General features: G+C 33.9%; 1 protein-coding gene and 1 pseudogene across 2 annotated transcripts; both read left to right on the plus strand.

Moving 5' to 3' along the window:
- Positions 1-3,447: 3,447 nt before the first annotated feature.
- LOC120117351 (CLP protease regulatory subunit CLPX1, mitochondrial-like) lies at positions 3,448-10,805 on the plus strand. Of its 2 annotated transcripts, none has more exons than XM_039137636.1 (15): positions 3,448-4,117; positions 4,562-4,623; positions 5,014-5,114; positions 5,419-5,498; positions 6,835-6,885; positions 7,176-7,250; positions 7,326-7,403; positions 7,636-7,692; positions 7,985-8,055; positions 8,154-8,253; positions 8,354-8,458; positions 8,795-8,857; positions 8,928-9,083; positions 10,357-10,497; positions 10,576-10,805. In XM_039137636.1, exons 1-15 carry the CDS (start codon positions 3,551-3,553, stop codon positions 10,645-10,647), a joined length of 1,779 nt encoding a protein of 592 aa, XP_038993567.1. In that variant the 5' UTR covers positions 3,448-3,550; the 3' UTR covers positions 10,648-10,805. The 2 variants fall into 2 exon arrangements, with proteins under 2 accessions (XP_038993567.1, XP_038993568.1); XM_039137637.1 differs by having other exon boundaries at positions 3,451-4,117; positions 8,961-9,083.
- Positions 10,806-14,390: 3,585 nt separating this feature from the next.
- On the plus strand, positions 14,391-18,414 carry LOC120117205 (annotated as a pseudogene).
- The last annotated feature ends 1,334 nt before the right edge of the window (positions 18,415-19,748 follow it).

The raw sequence follows: 19,748 nt of genomic DNA on the forward strand, positions 1-19,748 counted from the left end.
TTCAAAAAGGTTATGTTATTTTCAACTTGAGTTCCAAGTCCTTTTTTGTTAATAGGGATGTGGTATTTCATGAATCTATATTTCCTTTTCAGTTTCCAAAAAAAACTCTCCATTGTTTCCTATTTCAACCCTGCCTAGTGACCTTGATCGAGAATTTTTGCATATTCCAGTTGTGACCTCAAATGACTCACATAATGAGCAGTTACCTGTGCATGAGAATTTACCCGTACATGAATTTACAAATGACCTCAGAACTAGAAATAATGACCATATAGATTTTGGTCCAGCATGTCCAGTTTTTGACAATTTATGTCCTTCATCCTCTCGGTTATCGAGTCAGCCAATTATACCCAGTTCTTCTCTTTTGAGGCGTTCTACTCGGGTCACTAAACCACCTTCCTGGTTATCTAACTTTGTCCGTCTTCCGCAATCCTCTTCTACTTCACTGCAAGAAGGTACGACTTCATCCTTCAACCATACCTCCTCCTTTCATTTATCTTTACCACCTTTTGCTGCTTTTTTCCTTATCTTTAGTTGAACCTAAAACCTACCATGAGGCAGCCTGTGATGAACGTTGGGTAGAAGCTATGCAACATGAAATTCATGCTCTAGAGACAAATGGTACTTGGGCAATGGTTGATCTACCACCAAATAAATGACCCATTGGTTGCAAATGGGTATATCGGATCAAGTACAACTCTGATGGTTCGGTTGAAAGGTTCAAAGCCCGATTAGTTGCTAAGGGTTATAGCCAATGTGAAGGTATTGACTTCCATGATACTTTTTCACCTGTGGCAAAACAAGTTACTATTCGTACTGTCATTGCCATGGCTGCTATGTTCGGTTGGGAGCTCTATCAAATGGATGTTTTCAACGCCTTCCTACAAGGGGATCTTCATGAAGAAGTCTACATGACGCTGCCAGATGGTTTTCGCAACCAGGGGGAGTTTAGAGTATGCAAGTTGCTCAAGTCACTATATGGCTTGAAACAGGCATCTCGACAATGGAATTTAAAATTGACTGAGGCTCTTACTGCAGGTGGTTATGTGCAGAGTCTTTACGATTACTCGATGTTCACAAAACGAGAAGATGAAAAGTTGGTAATAATGTTGATCTATGTGGATGATCTTTTGATCATTGGCAACGATAGTGGAATGATAGAAGAATTAAAGACAATCCTGCACGGGAATTTTAAGATGAAAGATTTGAGGCAGCTCAAGTATTTCTTAGGCGTTGAAGTTGTACGAAATACAAAAGGAATTATTCTAAGCCAACGAAAATATGCCTTAGAACTCATTTTAGATTCTGGTTTGGGGAATGCACGTAGTGTTTCTACTCGTCTTGAACAGAATCAAAAACTCACATCATCTGAATATGACATGCACATTGAGCATCAATCTGATGAGCTCTTAGAAGATACTGGAATGTATCAAAGGCTAATTGGAAGGCTTCTTTACTTAACACATACTCGCCCGGACATAATGTATGATGTTCAACTTTTAAGTCAGTTCATGCAAACTCCAAAGAAAGTCTATTATGAAGCAGCTATGCGTGTTGTGAGGTATATACGAAAAAGTCCAGGTGAGGGTATTCTGTTTTCAAGCAAAAGTAGACCTAACTTGGTAGCATTTTGTGATTCTGACTGGGCTGCTTGTCCAATGTCAAGACGTTCTGTTACTGGCTATTGCGTTAAGTTGGGAGATTCTCTCATTTTGTGATTCTAACTCGTATGATTGAACGTGTCATGTTTTGGTATTTTTGAAAATTTATTTAAAAAATAAAAAATTTATTAGGAAAAAAAAATCAAACAGTCGCCCGCGTCCCCCCTCTCCCCCTTTTTTCCCCTTTCCCCTTCCCCTTCCCCTTGTCGTCGGCCGGCCATCCGTGACCGTCACCGCCACCTTCATCAGCACCAATGTCCACCCTCGTTGGTATTCGTCGTAAAGTACCACCGTTTTCCGTAGAGAAGTGTTCAAAGGGTCCTCGATTTTAAGCCATTGTTACCATTTTCGTCGATTCTGGTTGTTTCTGTCGTCTATAAGCCACACCGCCACCACCATTCGAATCATCATACAATTCCGATCAAAACTCAAGTGCTCGATGATGATGGTGCCCGAAAATGACCGTCGATGGTTGGTAACGAGGTTGAAATGAGATGTTTTAGTTTTTTAGATTTTTTTATAATTTCATTAAAAGTTTTGGTTTTCTTTAAAGTTTTTTAAACAATATTTTTATTATTAAAATTTAAAATAAAAATAAAAATATAATGATAGGCACCTAAAAGTATAACTGAAAAACGTTAGACACCTATTTTTAGCAAAAATTTCTTTAGGCACCAAAATGTTTTTCGAGACATTATTTAGACACTTATTTTTGTATTAAATCTATTATTAATAATTTCAGGTTTAATATAAAAATAAGTGTCTAAACTAAATTATTTTTCCCATTTAGGTGCTTAAATTATTTTTCGGCCAATCTAGATATCTATCGTTATAAATATTACCATTTTAAGTGTCTCGACCGTGACGATCGTTAAAAAATCATATTAAGTGACACGTGTCATATTTTATTAATTTTAAATATTTTATTTTTTCTAAAAAATATCAAAAAAATATTATATTTAAAATATTTTTTTATTCAAAAAAATCCTCTTACGCTCTCCCATCTCCTTTCTCTCCTCACTTTCACCCACTGTACCCAGTTCTCTTTTATCTAATATTAACATTTGATGATGGCATGTTACTGATGGTGATTTTGTCATATACGAAAGTTCAGTCGATGATACTGAAGAAAAAGGTTGGTGGCTGATGTGAGTATATAAATTGAAAAAAAAAATTCAAAGTTTTGGAATTTTTATAAAATTTTTCAAAAATTTTGAGGTTTTTTTTGTGAAAAAGTATACTTTTTTATTTTAAATAATTTTTTTAAATTACTAGAATGTGACATATGTCTCTTAACGAAATTACCGTCACGATCAGAACATTTAAAATGATATCATTCGTAACAGTAAGTACCTAAATTGACCGAAAAATAATTTAGACACGTAAATGAAAAAAATAATATAATTTAGACACTTATTTTTATATTAAGTAATAATTTAATTTAAAATTTTAAAAATTTAATATATCATTTTTTGAATTGTTCGCGAGTTTTTAAAATAAAATTTTAAGTAATTCACTTCGTCTCGTTAATAATTCGAATCGAATTCAAATTCGAACTAAAATCCAACTTATTTAATTCAAAAATTGACCAAATTTTAACTAATACGATCTTAAATAACTCGTGATCTATCTATCTAATTTACATCCCAAAGTCTTTTAGTGTAATTTAAATAGATATTTTTATGTTTTTGTTTTTCCTTTCAATTCTTCATAGCGTCTTCCTGGTTTATCTACCACTAATTGGAACAAAAAAAAAACTCTCACGCATACATGATAATCTCAAAAATCCCAATTCAATCCTCAATTTCCTTAATCATTTATGAACCCTTAAAACCGGCCATCTTTTCCCACCCCAAATTCCCTTTTAATTCATTATCTTTCTCAGTACCATGGCTGCTACTGCTCTTAGATCGAAACCTTCCGTTGAAACAGCCTCTTTAACGGTCTCTCGGTTCAGACACTTCATATCTAATTATATGCACTATGGTCGCATTGTTAGCTCCTCTTACTGTTGCGCCAACCGTGCCAAATGGGACCGATACTTTGTCAACACTCCTTATCACTTCACTTCTTTCAAGCCCGTCTCGCTTCGCGCCCAACTCCTCGACAAGGGTTCCAATTTATTGGAAATTACTAGGAATTCCCACGTTTTAAATAAGGGTTTCGATAGACAAGTGAAAGAGAAATCGGGTTATGATAATTCTACGGTCTTGAACTCTAATGGAGACCCACCGGAGGTTTGGCAGCCACCTGGAGATGGGGTTGCTATTCGGGTTAGTGGCGTGAGTTTGGGCCGTGGTGGTGGAGGAGCGGTTCCGGGTTCTGGAGGTGGGTTTCGACCGGGTTCAAAGGATGGTTGTTTTGGGGGAGCGAATTTGGGACATGATTTTCCGACTCCCAAGGAGATTTGTAAAGGCTTGGATCAGTTTGTGATTGGCCAGGAGAGGGCAAAAAAGGTGATGATTATCGGTGATTTTATTGCCGTTGGTGTTTTTAATTATTGTTGTTTTATTCCTTTTTAACAGGAAATGTGCATTAGTTTTCTCTATTGAAAGTAATTGAAGTACTTGGAAACTAGAAACTGCATTGTTTTGATTAGTTTTATAATGGTTTTTGATTGGTTTGAAATTCTGTTCATATCATCATCGTTTATTCTCTTGGTATTAAGCTGTTGAATATGCAATTCTCCTCTGACTGATAATGCACTCTTCTGCCTCTGGAGTATAACTTTTATCACTGATGAGGTGGTAAAGTTTGAATAATAGAACTGTTCTTAAAGCTGCTTAGGATGCAAACATCCTTCTACATTAGTTTTCTGGTAGCACTGTTCTTAAAGCTGCATAGGATGCAAACATCCTTCTGCGCTAGTTTTCTGTTCTAATATCATGCCATGAATCCAGGTTCTATCAGTGGCAGTTTACAACCACTATATGAGAATCTGCCATGAGTCATTACAGAAAAGGTTAGTTTAATGCCTTTGAGATATGCAGCTGTTTTCTAATTTGTTTCCTTTTTTCATTGCTACAGCTGTAAATTCATAGTGATAGATGGTTGAGGTAGTTAGTAGTTAGACATGTGGCTTTTCCCATGCGTGATAAAAGAGAAAAGGAAAGGACATATTTGAAGCAAAACACATGTAGCATATCGAAAATATTTGGATATGGTCTACGCTTATTAGTTGTGACAGTATGTAGTTATACCTGTATTGTCTAGTGAATAAGGATACTTTGAATTGAAATGTTAGTTTTCTAAAGTTGGTAGCTATATTTCTTCTATCGTGCAATGTTTTGTGTGTGCTTATGTGTATCTTAAGGAGAATGTCAGTTATTAATATGTCTCCTTGGTAAGCTAGGCCCACAGGAGATTCAGGTAGCACAATAGCAGATGTGCTAGATGATGATACAGTGGAACTGGAGAAAAGTAACATTCTTTTGATGGGTCCAACAGGGTCAGGTAAAAATGAGTATTTACTTCTATGTTTCCACGCTATGAGGTTTTCTTTGACTGAGTTGTAGGTTTATTAATTTTTCAGTGTTTTCCTCTTTCTTTTATCCATTTAAATGAGGTCAGATTCCGAATATTAGTTGACCTCCAGTTTTACCAATTATCTTTTAATACGATTGTTATTTAAAAAAAAATCTTTCCTCCTGCCAATTCTGGATTATCTTAGGTTATTTCAATATTTATTCGAATTGTAATCATTTCTTTTAGTCAATCAGGAGTCTCATATTTCCTTCTGATTTTATTTCAAGGACAGGGAAAACATTACTTGCCAAAACCTTGGCCCGTTTCGTGAATGTTCCTTTTGTTATTGCGGATGCAACTACCTTGACTCAGGCAAACTGCTGACTCTTTATTGTTGTTAAATGTCTTTGATAATTTCATGCTTAAATGAATCTATTTCCTCTTTAGCGGTTTGCTAAACATTACTGTTAATAAAAGTGTAATAACCTTTGTTGATCATGGCATTTTGTTTTGTTTTCTATTCTTTTGATGTCCTTTCAGGATTTTCTTGGTTTAGAACTGAATCATTTTATTGTACTTCGATGCATATTAACATTTAAAATAAACTGGGTTTTCCTTTTAATTGTACTGTCTTTGTTGCCGCCAAGTCTAGGATCTCTGAGCACTACTATTTAATACCAATTCTTGATGCTCTTGCTGAGTGTCCCCCCTCCATCGGATATCTCTTTGCCATGCATTAGCCATATAGAAAATCATAATAAATTTAAATTCGTTTGGGATATTTTATCGATAAAGCCAAGAGTGAACTAATGTTTCCATATAGACAATCATAATACATTTGGTTTTATTTTCTAAGAAGCCCAATTCTTCTACAAGTGTATTTTTGATCCACCAGCAACCATATCATTTAAAGTTGTTGCTGTAACAAATCAGTCACTAATCTAATTACAGTCTAATAACTGGAAATAAATGAGCTAACTCCCACGTTGTGCACAACCTTTTGTTGATTGAATCATCTACTGCTGTTTTTGACTCGCGGCTTGACTTGCGGATTGAATCATTTAAAGTTTAGTGCTTCTTCGGCTTGACTTGCGGCCTATTCCTTTCCCCCTAGATTATTTAGATTCATGCTTTCCATGCCAAATGCATGATAATGGAAATTAAAGCCTCTCCCTTCAGTCTGCTAGCTGGCCCCTTAAATTCTGTTTGCCAATCCCCCACTGCATTTGGTAGCTGACGAAGTTGAAGAACATATGATTCCTTGCATTTTTCTCTGTATGACAGAATGCATCCATTCCCCTCGAGATAAGGCAATCCTTGGTGAGCACTTGGTTTAATATAGCCATCCAAGATATGAGGGAGTGCTTAGTTTCATGGAATGGGAAATATAAGAGCATATCTCACCTTGCCCTGCTTGTTCCTTAGCTCATTTTGGTCATCAAGTACTTTACTCCAGGGAACCTCCAAACTAGTGAGAAATCCTGCTTTGTGAACTGTTGATCCATATCCCTCTGTTGCTTAGCTTCTTCCAGTTCCAGCTACTTCCTTTTTTTACTTATACCTGCCATAAAATCTTCCTTTAAGCTAGTTTTAATCATAACTTGTCTGTTTATAAAATATTTACTCATTGATCATGCCACATTGTTTGAAATTTGGTTATTTGTATAATGATGAATGGAAATAAGTGTTGTTCTTATGCTATCTGCAGGCAGGGTATGTAGGTGAAGATGTTGAATCTATATTATACAAGCTGCTTGTGGTAAATTTCGAGAACTTTATTTATTCTGCATGAATTAAGAGCTTTGAAGTGCAAATATTTGTTCATTTCACATTATATTTTAATGGCATTTGTTTTGTATCTTTACAAAAGTTAGCTTTAGCTTTGCATTAGATAGGTCTTCGTGTGATAAACTTTAAAGTAGCTTTAGTAAAAATGAAAATTTTAGAGTAAATCCAAATTTCATGAGAAATTTGTTGCGATGTACTGTTATAGTTTTATGCCTTATGTTGATTAATTACCCTGTTCTGAATTTATGCACTTCTTTCCAGGTTGCTGACTATAATGTTGCAGCTGCACAGCAGGGCATTGTTTACATAGATGAAGTTGATAAGATCACTAAAAAGGTTTGTTCCATCTTATTTGCAAAATTCATTTGCCTTTTATTGTTCTTTATTTGTCTCTTACTTTGTACAATGCAGGCTGAGAGCCTTAATATTAGCAGGGATGTGTCTGGGGAGGGTGTTCAGCAGGCATTGCTAAAGATGCTAGAAGGAACAGTAAGTGCATGGTTTACTAACTGTGAAATATTATAAATGGCCATTTGAAGTTGTGGCACCATATTTTATGATTGCTTCCTTTGGTTGTAGATCAGCTCCATATCTGGTGAACTTGCAAATTGTTATGAATTCATAAGCCTTCTAATCGTCTATTGCAGTTAATATTTAATCAGTTTGTTGATTTAATAAGTGATTCACCATCATGATATATGGAGCTTTTTTGTTGATCCAGATTGTTAATGTTCCTGAAAAGGGTGCTAGAAAGCATCCTAGAGGTGAAAATATTCAGGTATGCACACTCAAGAGTTGTAACAGCATAGATGGCTTATTTATGTTACGTGATATGCAGACCACATGTATAAGTCTATAAGATATCCGTATTGCTGTTCCTTTTCCGAGATTTGATCAGGCCTTTATCATGGCAAAGTCTGTCTGATTTTGATGGGTCATGCAATTTTGTGCTCAATTCCCCCTCTATTTGTGACCGTTTTGTTGTTTTTGTTTGTTTGTTTTTGTTTTTGTTTTTATTTGATTTGATTTTTCCTTTTTCTTTTTCTTTTTCTTTTTTCTCTTTTTAACAGATTGACACAAAGGATATACTCTTTATATGCGGGGGTGCCTTTATCGACATAGAGAAAACAATCTCAGAAAGGTAAATTCCATGTAAAAATTACAATATTGGGACCCAAAAATTTTAACTACTGCTATATTTTAGCCAACATCGGTGAATGTTTCTTGAATGCATTTCAGACGTCAAGATTCTTCCATTGGTTTTGGAGCCCCGGTGCGTGCAAACATGAGAGCTGGTGGTGTTACAAATGCTGTTGTGACGTCATCTTTAATGGAAACTGTTAGTTTCTCTATAGCATTTGAGATGATATTTATTCATAAATAGCTTGGACGCAACATTTTAGATTCTCATCCTATATGAACCACTTCTGTTTTGACAGGTTGAAAGTAGTGATCTCATTTCATATGGTTTGATACCAGAATTTGTTGGACGGTTCCCGGTTATTGTCAGTTTGTTGGCTCTAACTGAAGAACAACTTGTTCAGGTGTGTTTTACTTTGGTTTTTGGCTCTTTAGTCTGCAAAGTACGTTCTTATTAGGTTATTAACAGGATGTTGAAGAATTGATAGATCACACTATTGCAGTCATAATTTTGAATTTTTATTAGGTTTCCTGAACAAAAAGTATATGTCTTACCTTAGTCTCTCTACAAATGTCTTTGAAAAAAATGGAACGGGAGATTAATGTCTAAGCAATATTTCTTTATTGTGGTCTTTGAAGATGCTACTATTGTTAGGCTAAAATATTTCTTTCTTGTACTAGTGATTTGATTGTTTAATCCGCTTTATATGTGATTCTTACTGGCACCAATTCTCATTTAGGTCCTAACAGAGCCAAAGAATGCCCTAGGCAAGCAATACAAAAAGATGTTCCAACTGAATGGAGTATGTATTTCATATGCCCCTATTTTTAAATGCCAATTCCTATATTTAAATTGCATGCAATTTTGCACAGCAATTGGTTTCATTTTGTTCTTCATTACCTCAGGTCAGACTGCATATTACAGAAAATGCTTTGAAATCAATTGCCAGAAAAGCTATAACTAAAAATACAGGAGCTCGGGGCTTAAGATCTATCTTGGAGAATATCTTAATGGATTCCATGTATGAGGTATGCTATGATGTACTATTCTTATTTTTGTCACCAGCTATTAAGACTAAGAGTGGAGAAATAGACCCTATCATCATGAGAAATGTGTTGGACGGATAGAACTATCGTATTTGGCATGTTTTATCCTTATATGAACCTCGGCACTACCATTCCTGTTCAGCCCTCTATGGCCCCACTCTGGTGGGATTGTAATTCTGTTTAACAACCTCTCTCCAATCGAGCACGCATTCTATGCTGAACTTCTTTGCCTTGTTAGCCAACCCAGTAGAATATTCGAGCTCTGCTCCAATACTTTCATGCAGGGCTGAGCATTATTTCATCATACTTGAAAGTCATACCTAACTGATTAGTTTTGATTACATTTGGTTTGGTTTGGAAGCTAAAAGATTTCAGTTTGGATTCAAAATCAAACCACAATAGAATTTTGGTTTCCGTTTGGCTTCATAATACTATGATACCAACCCAGCCAACCTAGAACCATATTAAAGATAAATGATAGAATTATAGTGTATTTGTTTAATATTTTTATTGCTTTATTTTGTGTTGATTTTGTTCTATCATAATAAAATGATTAAATTGTCATCGTTGACATTCTTGGTGAAATTTAATCAATTAAAAATCTGAAAAACATCTATCTAAAATCTACATTTAGAGTTTTCAATCTTTATCTATCATAAATGTAACATAATAAGAGATCAAAATTTTAAAATTTTGCCCCAATAGAAGTTCCGAATGTAACAATTTTATTGGAAAGGAGGGAGTACATAAATTTTTAGATTTATTAAAAAATATATATTAACTTTATTTAGTTTAAGATTACTTTGAGGGATACATATAATGACCATGAGTGAGAGTCCTTGTCTACACTAAAAGTATGTTTTTCCCCCTATGATTTAATGTACATTGTTTTAAGGCCAAACCCAAGTAAATTATCTCATCTGGTTTGATTTGGTTTTCATTGTAGTTTGGATTCAAATATCTTGAAACCAACATATTTTTGTTTGGTTTGATCTTTATTTAAAAGCCAATTCAAATCACATTATACCCACCTTTACTTTCATGGGCATAACATGGTGAAATACAATAGAAAGTCCCGGCTCTAGGTTTTGAAACATGAATCTCCGCCTAGATTGAAGTTAAAAGAGGGGGTCACTCAGATTGTATCTCTGAACCATGGGGTGACTCTTCAATTGCTTAATTGTTTGGGGCCAAATGCTTTTGGATACCATGCACAGCTTCAATTGTATGTATTTTCTTAACCCTATGCATGCAGATACCGGATGTTAGAAGTGGTGATGATATAATAGACGCAGTAGTAGTTGATGAGGAGGCCATTGGAAGTGGAGCGAAGATTCTTTACGGAAAAGGTGCATTTGATTGTTACCTTTCGCAACAAAAAGCGAACGAGTTGAAGGTGTGTATGAATTGCTCAACTTTGCAGTTTAGGTCGGTATTTATGTGTCAGTATATTGAAAACTATGTGTTGTCGCAGACAAGTGACAAGGAGCAGGCTGAGGGCGAGGTAGAAACGGAGCTTCTTCCTTCAGTTGTTGCCGGCATGTGATGTGATTATGATGATGAAGAATATGTAGATGTAACTTAATTGTACAATGTACATAATAAGCTGACACTAATTTTAGAGATGATTCATTTTACATGGATACATACCTGCATACAATTATTACCAGTCATATTATAAAGAATGTGCAGTTTTAATTCAACTTAGCATGTCCTAGTTTGCTGCGGGTTTGGTTTCATGACGTCTTAAATCGAAACTCTTCCTTTGTTTAACAATTACTCCATCCCTCGCATTCGAGTCGATGGGGTTGGAATATACTGTATCAACGGGGTTGATTGTAATGACTATGTAGACTGACGTACGAGCGAGCAGTGCTGATGAAGACGAGTCAGAAGGATTATTTATTCTTTGATTCTTTCTTTCTCCATTAATGGGGGGCTGATTGTATTGCATCGACGGACACTTTTTCCTTTGCTGATCAATCGTTCGGGCTCGATCTGTCTGAGACAATAGATACCCCCTACCAAACTCATAAATTGTGATATTAATCTTCCAAGGTTGTCGTATCAGATCTCGGAATTAGTTGTTAACTATTTTGTGTTTTTGGGCTTAATATGTGTTTGATTTATCTTATCTGTTCACTTCGTGCATTTTATCCAAGTCCATAATTGGTCAAGAACATATGGCATGTATCTAAAATGACGCTACACGCGATTAATCGAATATCATTCAACAATCGCGTAAAAGATAAAGAACATGGTTGCACGCCATACACGCGATGTAGCTAAAAGTGTTGCTCTTTGCTCTATTATTAACCAAATAAATTTAAGTTCATTTGGAAATGTTTAAATTCCATATCAATGAACAATGTGTTGAACACATAAAAGTTTTACATTAACACGGATTAAATTATAATTTAAATAATGATAATTTATTCATAAAAAAGAAGAAATTAAATTATCTAAAGATGAGAGGAAATGAGATTGAGACATCATTATGTGGATGAAGAAAAGACATTCGACATCACACCCATGAATGTAGAAGCATCATATACTTGCCAATAGTATTTGTGATTGGAGTGGTCGATCTGCAATATTTTTTTTTCTAAGACGGCCGATCTCTAACTGTACATGTCAACTTCTTTGAAATTCTCTAATCGTCGCAACCATATTAAATGCATTTGGTTACGGGACTTATCAGATATTAGGATCTCTCCAATGATCTTCAAAATGTTTGCTCAAACGAATGTATTTGCCTCATGTTTTGAGTAGTCATCCTCTAGTGTATCAAAATTTTGGTTAAACCATAACAAATGGATTCAATTGCCATTATAATTTTTGGGAGTTTTCCCAAGCAATTTTGACATATATCATATCATCTTCCAACACTTTTACTAATCACAACACGATTATCAACCGAGAGACCTCATTATAGTGCAACATCTTCAAGAGTGATTTTGTGTTTCTCATGCGAAAGATGGAAGATTTACGTTTTTGGTCTCTATCTCTCTATGAGTATTTAAATCAGTGCTAAGTTTAGCTTAAAACTCCCAACCAACTGATATACACATAAAAAGCTAACTTGATCTAAGTACTCAGTAATGTCATCAAGGGGAGCTCTACTCACAGGGTGAATAAATGGATTGAAGATACAACTATTCTCCCGTTAAATTTGAATAATTATACAAATTAATAATTAAAATTATATTAAAAAATAACAATGAACAGAAACATTGACAATATAATTAGTTTGCTTACTATCTATAAATATATTAAAATGTGTGTCACGTTTAATTATTGTATCTCTATTTTTGTACTGTCAATAAGTGTACAAGAAATAAAAAAATAAATAAATAAATATTAACATCATGTTTTGAGAATTTTACAATTTTTGAATGTTAAATGACATGCACAAAATATACACTAAAGAAATTAATCGGAGAGAAATGTTTATTTTTAAGATAAAATATATTATTATTATAGTAATTAAAACAAAAAATATATTAACTATGAGAATATAATAAATAAAAAATATTATAAAGTAACAATACAGACATTAAGTAATTCAATAAATAAATAAAATTAATAAATTTCATTGTTTTTGATGCATTAGAATATATATTATATGATAGTACAAAACTCATAACAATAAATTATTCGGAGTAAAAAATATATTTTTAACATAAAAATATTAATATTATATAATTAAAATAATAATAAATTTGTAAATACGATAAAAATTAAAGAAATATACCTTTAAAATATTTTTTCTTCTTTAAAATTTCGAAACTTTTTTTTTACTCATTTGGTGTGAAAAAGGAAGAGAACCGAAGGATGATTTATAGGGGAGAAAAACGTATTTTGATGAGCTCGTCTTCCTCCAAAAAAAATTAATTTTTAAATGAAAAGTGCGATTAAAAGAGCGCGCCTACGTGTTTTTAAAAGTTTTGTTATTAGTTTGAAGTGATTATAAAATAGTGTATATTTGAATAATAATTCATGTTTTATTTCACTAGTTAATCAAAAATAATAAAGGATTGGTTCAAGTAGTAAATTGTTTGATATCGTTTAAGCAAGTCTCGGGTTTAAAATTTTGTATATATAAAAAATTCTTGTTAGAAAACTCACCTACTAGAACTAAATATGCGACGTGATTGATCCAAATTAATTAGACCTGAAATTGGGAGAACAACCAAAAAGGAAAAAATCAATAATTTGACATGTCTTGCCATGTTAGGAAAATTTACAATCAATTGAATGTATTTTTATCGTACGTGATAAAAAAATTAAAGTCATTTCTTAAATTAATATTATTTTAATATTACTTTCGTAATTATATTTAAAGTGAATATTATTCCCCGTAAATAACACTGTGTTAAGCCATTCGGAAATTTGAAAATGTTTCCCGCAAGGCCGCAAAATGGTATTAAAGATACTAAAAGCAGCGGTAATTCAGTCTTTTAAGATGTAATAATTAATTATTTGGGTAAACTACAAAAATAGTCACTTAATATTTGAGTAATATTTTATTTTCCCTACTGAAGTTTTAAAACTAACGTTTTGATCACTAACGTATTAATTTTATAACAAATTGGTCACTTAACGTGGATAATGAAAAGCTGATATGATATATTAAATTAGTGATCTGACACCGTTTTACCACAAGCTTGACTCCCTACAATTTTTTAGAAGTGGTTTTCTTCTCTCTTCTTCTTCAAATGATGAATACCATACACAACCACCATGAAATATTACAGAGGACACGGTACAACAGCCGATGGCCAAAAATCACCCTGTGGAGCATCAACACCCTAAATGTGTAGGTATTAAATCCCCATTCAGGAGATGGACAATCAATGAAATTATCATAAAATTAAAAATCAACTGTAAAGATTTGCTTTTCTTTTCAAATGAAATGCTAATTAAGTAAGCCAAAAAGCTTTTATTGAAAAATGCAATGTATGATTCTTACTTTATAAATTTACTTTAAAAACTACAAAAGATTTTGGCGATAACTGATGTTGATTTCTTGCTTGGATTTTAGTAGCCTTGATTGTCTACCGTGAAACTACTAATGCTGGTACAATACCTACCATGGAAGTTGTTTCAAAAGTTTTAGGATGCTTGCTACTCCTTTGTTAGGGAGGATTGCAGAATTTATGTTAAAAGAGGCGAATTTTTAAAATTTTAGAGGATGGTAAACTTTTAAACTTTAGGGAAGACAAAAATAAATTATTAATAGAAAATACAGAGAAAAAATATAAAATATAAGATATTTTGAAAATTTTAATGGACGGTTGCCTCCACCTGCCCCTCATTCCATGTCTATCCCTTTGTGATGGTTCTGTGAGGAGTAGACTCGTTGAGAACCTTGAAGTTATTGTTGATCCATCAATATACACTAGCCTTGGTTCACTGATAAATGGATTTGGCTCATATGATCCTTGTGCTTTTTCAGTACTCGAGGTAAGTAATGCTCAACTGTAATTTACCTGTTCTTTGTACTCATGATTTGGAATTTGGAAATAGAGCTTATATCCCGCATGCATGTGTTATCTTGTTTTATAGGAGGAAGGGATGAAGTATAGAATTGTCCCGAGCCACCACTATCTCCTATTTTTTATTATTAAAATATATGAGTAAATATTAAATTACGACTCTAAATTTTAATTTATTTTGATTTTGTTCTTCATCTTCTATGATTAATTATATTTTATCTATTCATTTCTATGATTATTTATACTTTGTATCTTTTAAGTTGACATGTTGACTCCGTCCTAATAGAAGATTATTTCTTTCCGGATTGTTCCATGCATATCCTTTAAATAAAGTCCTATTGTTGTAGATGCAAGAGAGATGCAAATTAATACACGTGCATCTCTCCTCTGGTGTAATGTAATAAAAACCTCCATATCTTTAAGGAACTTACTTTTTCTTTGCCTACAATTAGGCTAACTGCTTCCTTATAAGAGTGCATTGGAAATTGGAAGTTTACTCCGAATTTGAATGTTTGAACTCGGCCTTCATAATTTCCTTTGATAGTCTATGTAGAAATTTGAGTTTATAACATATTTAGAGAGTTGATGCTCCACCAATTAAGGTGATTTTCGGCCATCAGCTATTTCATTGTGAGTTTTGTAACATTTTTTAATGGTGGTGTGTTATGGTATACTCATCACTTGAAGAAGAAGAAAAAGAGAAGAAAAAACACCAGTAAAATGTTTTGGGGAGTCAAACTTGTGATAAAATAGTGTCAGGTCACTAATTTAATGTGTCACGTAATCTTTTCATCACCCACATTAACATATGTTGACATTGAGTGACTGATTTGTTATAAATTGATAATATAAGTGACTAAATAGTTAATTTTGAAACTTCAATGAGAAAAACTAAAATTTACTAAAAAATAGTGATCATCAGTATAATTCATTATTAACCCATAAGAACTGAGTAAATAAAGAGTTAAACTTGGGTAGTGGGAGTAGCGAAGGAAGGCTGTGTAAAGGAAGGAAACATAGAATCAACGACGACGCTTCTTTTCTCCCATTCCTTAGTTCTTCAGGTACCGCCACTTTTAATTTCACATTTTTTTATTGAGTACTATGGATAGTTCTTTATTATGGATGGAGGAAGTATTCTCCATTCTAGGAATTGATGCTTTTGCTGGTTTTTTTGATAATTCTGTAGAATGTCTGGAATAATCGAAATTCCTTTGTTCATTCTGACAGGTTGCAACCGACGAGGCTCTTGGTGACTAATGCAAAGATACTACATCAGGACTATTTAAGGTCTATTAGTGTGGGAGATAAATACACATCGGTCTGTAAATTCTGCTATACGATGGACTCCACCTTTGGAGGGGTTATCAAAGTGAATGTTGATGGTGCCTTTGTTGCGGAGCGCCGACTGTCTGCAATTGGAGTTGTTGCTCGTGATAAGTGTGGACAGGTTTGTGGTGGTTTGGCCCAGTCTTCTGTTGGATGTTTTGAGGCGGGTTTTGCGGAACTATCTGTTTTACTCGTTGGTCTTAGACTGACTTGTGATATGAGATGATCTAATGTTCAGCTTGAAATTGATTCCTTGATGCTCGTCCATAAGATTACATGAACTTCTACAAATATTTCCATCATCGGGGTGAATGTTCAAGAGGCTTGTACTAATTTTTAGGATCATTCTCGTTTTTGTACTTTGTATACTCCTAGAGAATGTAATCAGGTTGCTCACGCATTAGCAAGTTGGACTTTAAATTCGGGTGGTTCTTTGTTTTTTGAGTCGGTTTGTCCAGACATTATTGCTCAGAATGTTAAAAACGATGTCATTGATCTTTGATTAATATAATTTGAACACTTTTTTCCCCTTACTAGGTTTAGAAGGGGTTTTAACGAGGCCCATGAGTTTCATTCAAAAATAAAAATAAAAATCAGATCGGATGAAATGTTTGCGAAATGATGATATTCTTAACTTACTTCTTCAAGATCTATGTATGTTTTCTTCTTCTTCTGATAATTGTGAACGAGAATTAAAAAAACAAAGAGATTCTTAACTATTATTTTAAGTCTTAGTTATTGTTACTATTACTGGTATAAGATGATAGAGTGAATAAATTAAAGGAATGTGTGTTTTCTTATTGTGTACATTTCTTTTCAATTGTGATTGATGTTTTATTCCCCAACTCTGAGTTACGTTTATTAAGTTTTCGATTTTTGATTTGTTGTTTTCATGATGTCTGATTAACTTTTAATTTGAAGGTAGGGAGTTTGAATACAGAACTACAGTAATAGTCTTGGACTGTATCGATTTGCTGATGAAAACTGTGAGTGAACATTGATACTAAATATCTTCTCTATCTTTGGAGTAAACTAGGATTCTTGGAACCTTACTATATATAAGCTCTGACTGTTTCTGGCTAAAGTTTTTCTTGTTATTGAATTTTCCCGTTGCATTGTTTGAGGGTTTTCATCGGAAATTGGTTTTTACAAGTTTTAGTTTAATGTAAACTTTCTACAGGGTAGACAATATCGACTCCCAGCGTAGCTTTATGCCCTGCAATTGAAAACTGCTGCTTTCGATGAAAATTTCCAGTATAGATATGGAGAGAAGGGATTTGCCAGGGTTCCTCTAATGTTATGATTAAGTGTCTGCGTAGAGAGTTCAATCACCCAGAAGGTTATGAGTATGATTCCAAGTATATTAAGATTGGATCATTGCAGATGTTTATTGATAATATTGGAAGTTGTGAAGATATGGGTCCTCGTGCTTTCCCAGTAGAAGAGGTTCACAAGATCTCTGTGTTGGACATAAGGTTGGCAAATGCAGATAGGCATGCTGGAAACATACTAGTCACAAGAAATTCCGAGGAAGACCGAGTTTCACTTATTCCCATTGATCATGGCTACTGTTTGCCTGAGAATGTAAGAATCCAACACTCCTAACTTCGGCATTTTTGTTAGAATTTTATCCCTTCATACAATTTATGGCTTTGCAGACAGCATTTTACATTTTCACTTTCAAGGACAAAAATGCTACATTCCAGTATATGACCCTTCTTTTAGAGAGAAAATTTTTGTTGCCCTTCCCTACTGTATTTGTTTGTGCTAATTTCAAAGGGGTTTATGATTTAGCTGTCTAGTGATCTTATGTCCACATAACATAAAACCTCCTATAGATTTGCATATTATTTGTTTTCATGTTATTACTTGAACTCCTGTTTCTATATTAAAGTTGAAATCCATTTTTTCCATGACAGGTCGGTAAATCTCTTTTGCTTAAGTTTGAGGATTGCACATTTGACTGGCTCTACTGGCCTCAAGCTCAAGAACCTTATTCACCTGATGTCATTAATTATATTAAGTTGCTGGATGCTGAAAAAGACATTGAACTTTTGAAGTTTCATGGATGGGACTTGCCGCCAAAGTGTGCTCGCACCTTTCACGTTTCCACCATGCTTCTAAAGAAAGGCGTAGAGAGAGGACTCACACCCTTTGCCATTGGAAGAATCATGTGCAGGGAAACACGGAAACAGGAGTCGGTGATTGAGCGGATTGTTAGAGGAAGCTCTGGTCCCAGGAATGAGTGATGATGCATTCTTTGAAACTGTGGCATTGATCATGGATCAGCATTTCGATGAACTAACCCCATAAGCCGAGGCAATCAGTTAGGTATCTTTGCACATATGCATTTTCTACATGCAAATCTACTGCAGACCGATGATAGTAGTCCATAGTTTTTGTTAAATGGTCATTACATAAGTTCTGTGTAATATTGGGATGCTGCTAGAACTTGTGTTTCCATCATCTTTTTCACTTTGTTCATATATCTAACTACCCTGTGTACCACCACATTTGCAAACCCTAAACCCGAACTGCCTTTAAGCGATCTTTCCGAGAACGGATATTGTTGGGGAGATTATGTTGTTTGCTTATAGCTATGTGCATAATAGTACTTAAACTTTCTCTTATCATTAACTTGTTTGTTCATTTTCTCTTTGTTGGATATGGCATTTAAGGTCAAAACAGATGATAAAAAGAGTTCATTTATCATGGCCCCTTGCGAGGGGACGGAAGACCGCCTTAGGTTAAGGTTCAATTGATGTTGGTTTCCGTCCTCCTTTCGGCTCTCTCCATGTTAACCCATTTGTGGAGGCTGTTAGGGAAGAACTGCAAAATTCTAGATTATTTCTGCTTTTGCTAGAGACTATGAATGTTACTACAGATGAAGCATTGTATCAATCAATGGTTTTGGATAAAGCTACATGAGTTTGGGCGTGTGATGTACTATTGGTGTGGTTTGGTCCAAAAGTAACGGGATAAGCATCCTCTATCTTACAGGTAAAGATTAGTTGCAGTTAGAGATGTAAAAATCTAATCCGACCTCTAAAACTGACCGAAACCTAAACGATTACCTGATTTCACATCCCTAGTTGCAGTTTGATGTTATAATAGGAGAACGGTCATTATCTAACCTGTAGCTAGTTTATATGGGTTGGTTATCCCTTTCACTATTTTCCCTTTGTGTTTTTGTTGAGAATTGGTGTGGATCCAAAACAGATTCACAAGATTTTGCAAGAATTGTCTAATTGTGCATGCTAGAATTTATGTTCTTTTTATGTTATATTCAGTATTTTTTTTATTTAATCAGATTAAGTTCAACTCTTGAATGGAAAAAGTAACTGTAACTTTATAAAGTTAGGGGTGTAAATGAATTGAATTTGAACGAATGAAGTTGTGTTCGTATTTGTTTATTTATTTTTGAAGGTGTCCATGTTCGGTTTGTGTTTGTTTTAATTTTCAGTATCATGTTCATTTATTTATTTTTGAAGGTGTTTGTGTTCATTCGTTTAACGTTTACGAACATGTTCATTTAATATTCATAAACATATTCATTTAACGTTTGCAAACATGTTCATTTAACATTATAAAAAATATTTAGTAACCAAAACTTTATTTCACCCTTTTACTTGCAAGTCAATGAACAAATAGTAAAATTACACCATTAGTTCTTAAGGTTTTTAGGCTTTATAGTTTGAACTTCAAAGTTCACATTAGGTTTAAATTAGTCCTTACCTTTATCAATATTTAAAATCTGAAAAATAAAAAGAAAATGAGGATCAAGTAAACGAGTCGATAAACGAGTTTGTTCGTGAACATA

Source organism: Hibiscus syriacus, unplaced genomic scaffold (genome assembly GCF_006381635.1).
Source record: "Hibiscus syriacus cultivar Baekdansim isolate YM2019G1 unplaced genomic scaffold, ASM638163v2 tig00110319_pilon, whole genome shotgun sequence".
Taxonomy (NCBI): Eukaryota; Viridiplantae; Streptophyta; class Magnoliopsida; order Malvales; family Malvaceae; genus Hibiscus; species Hibiscus syriacus.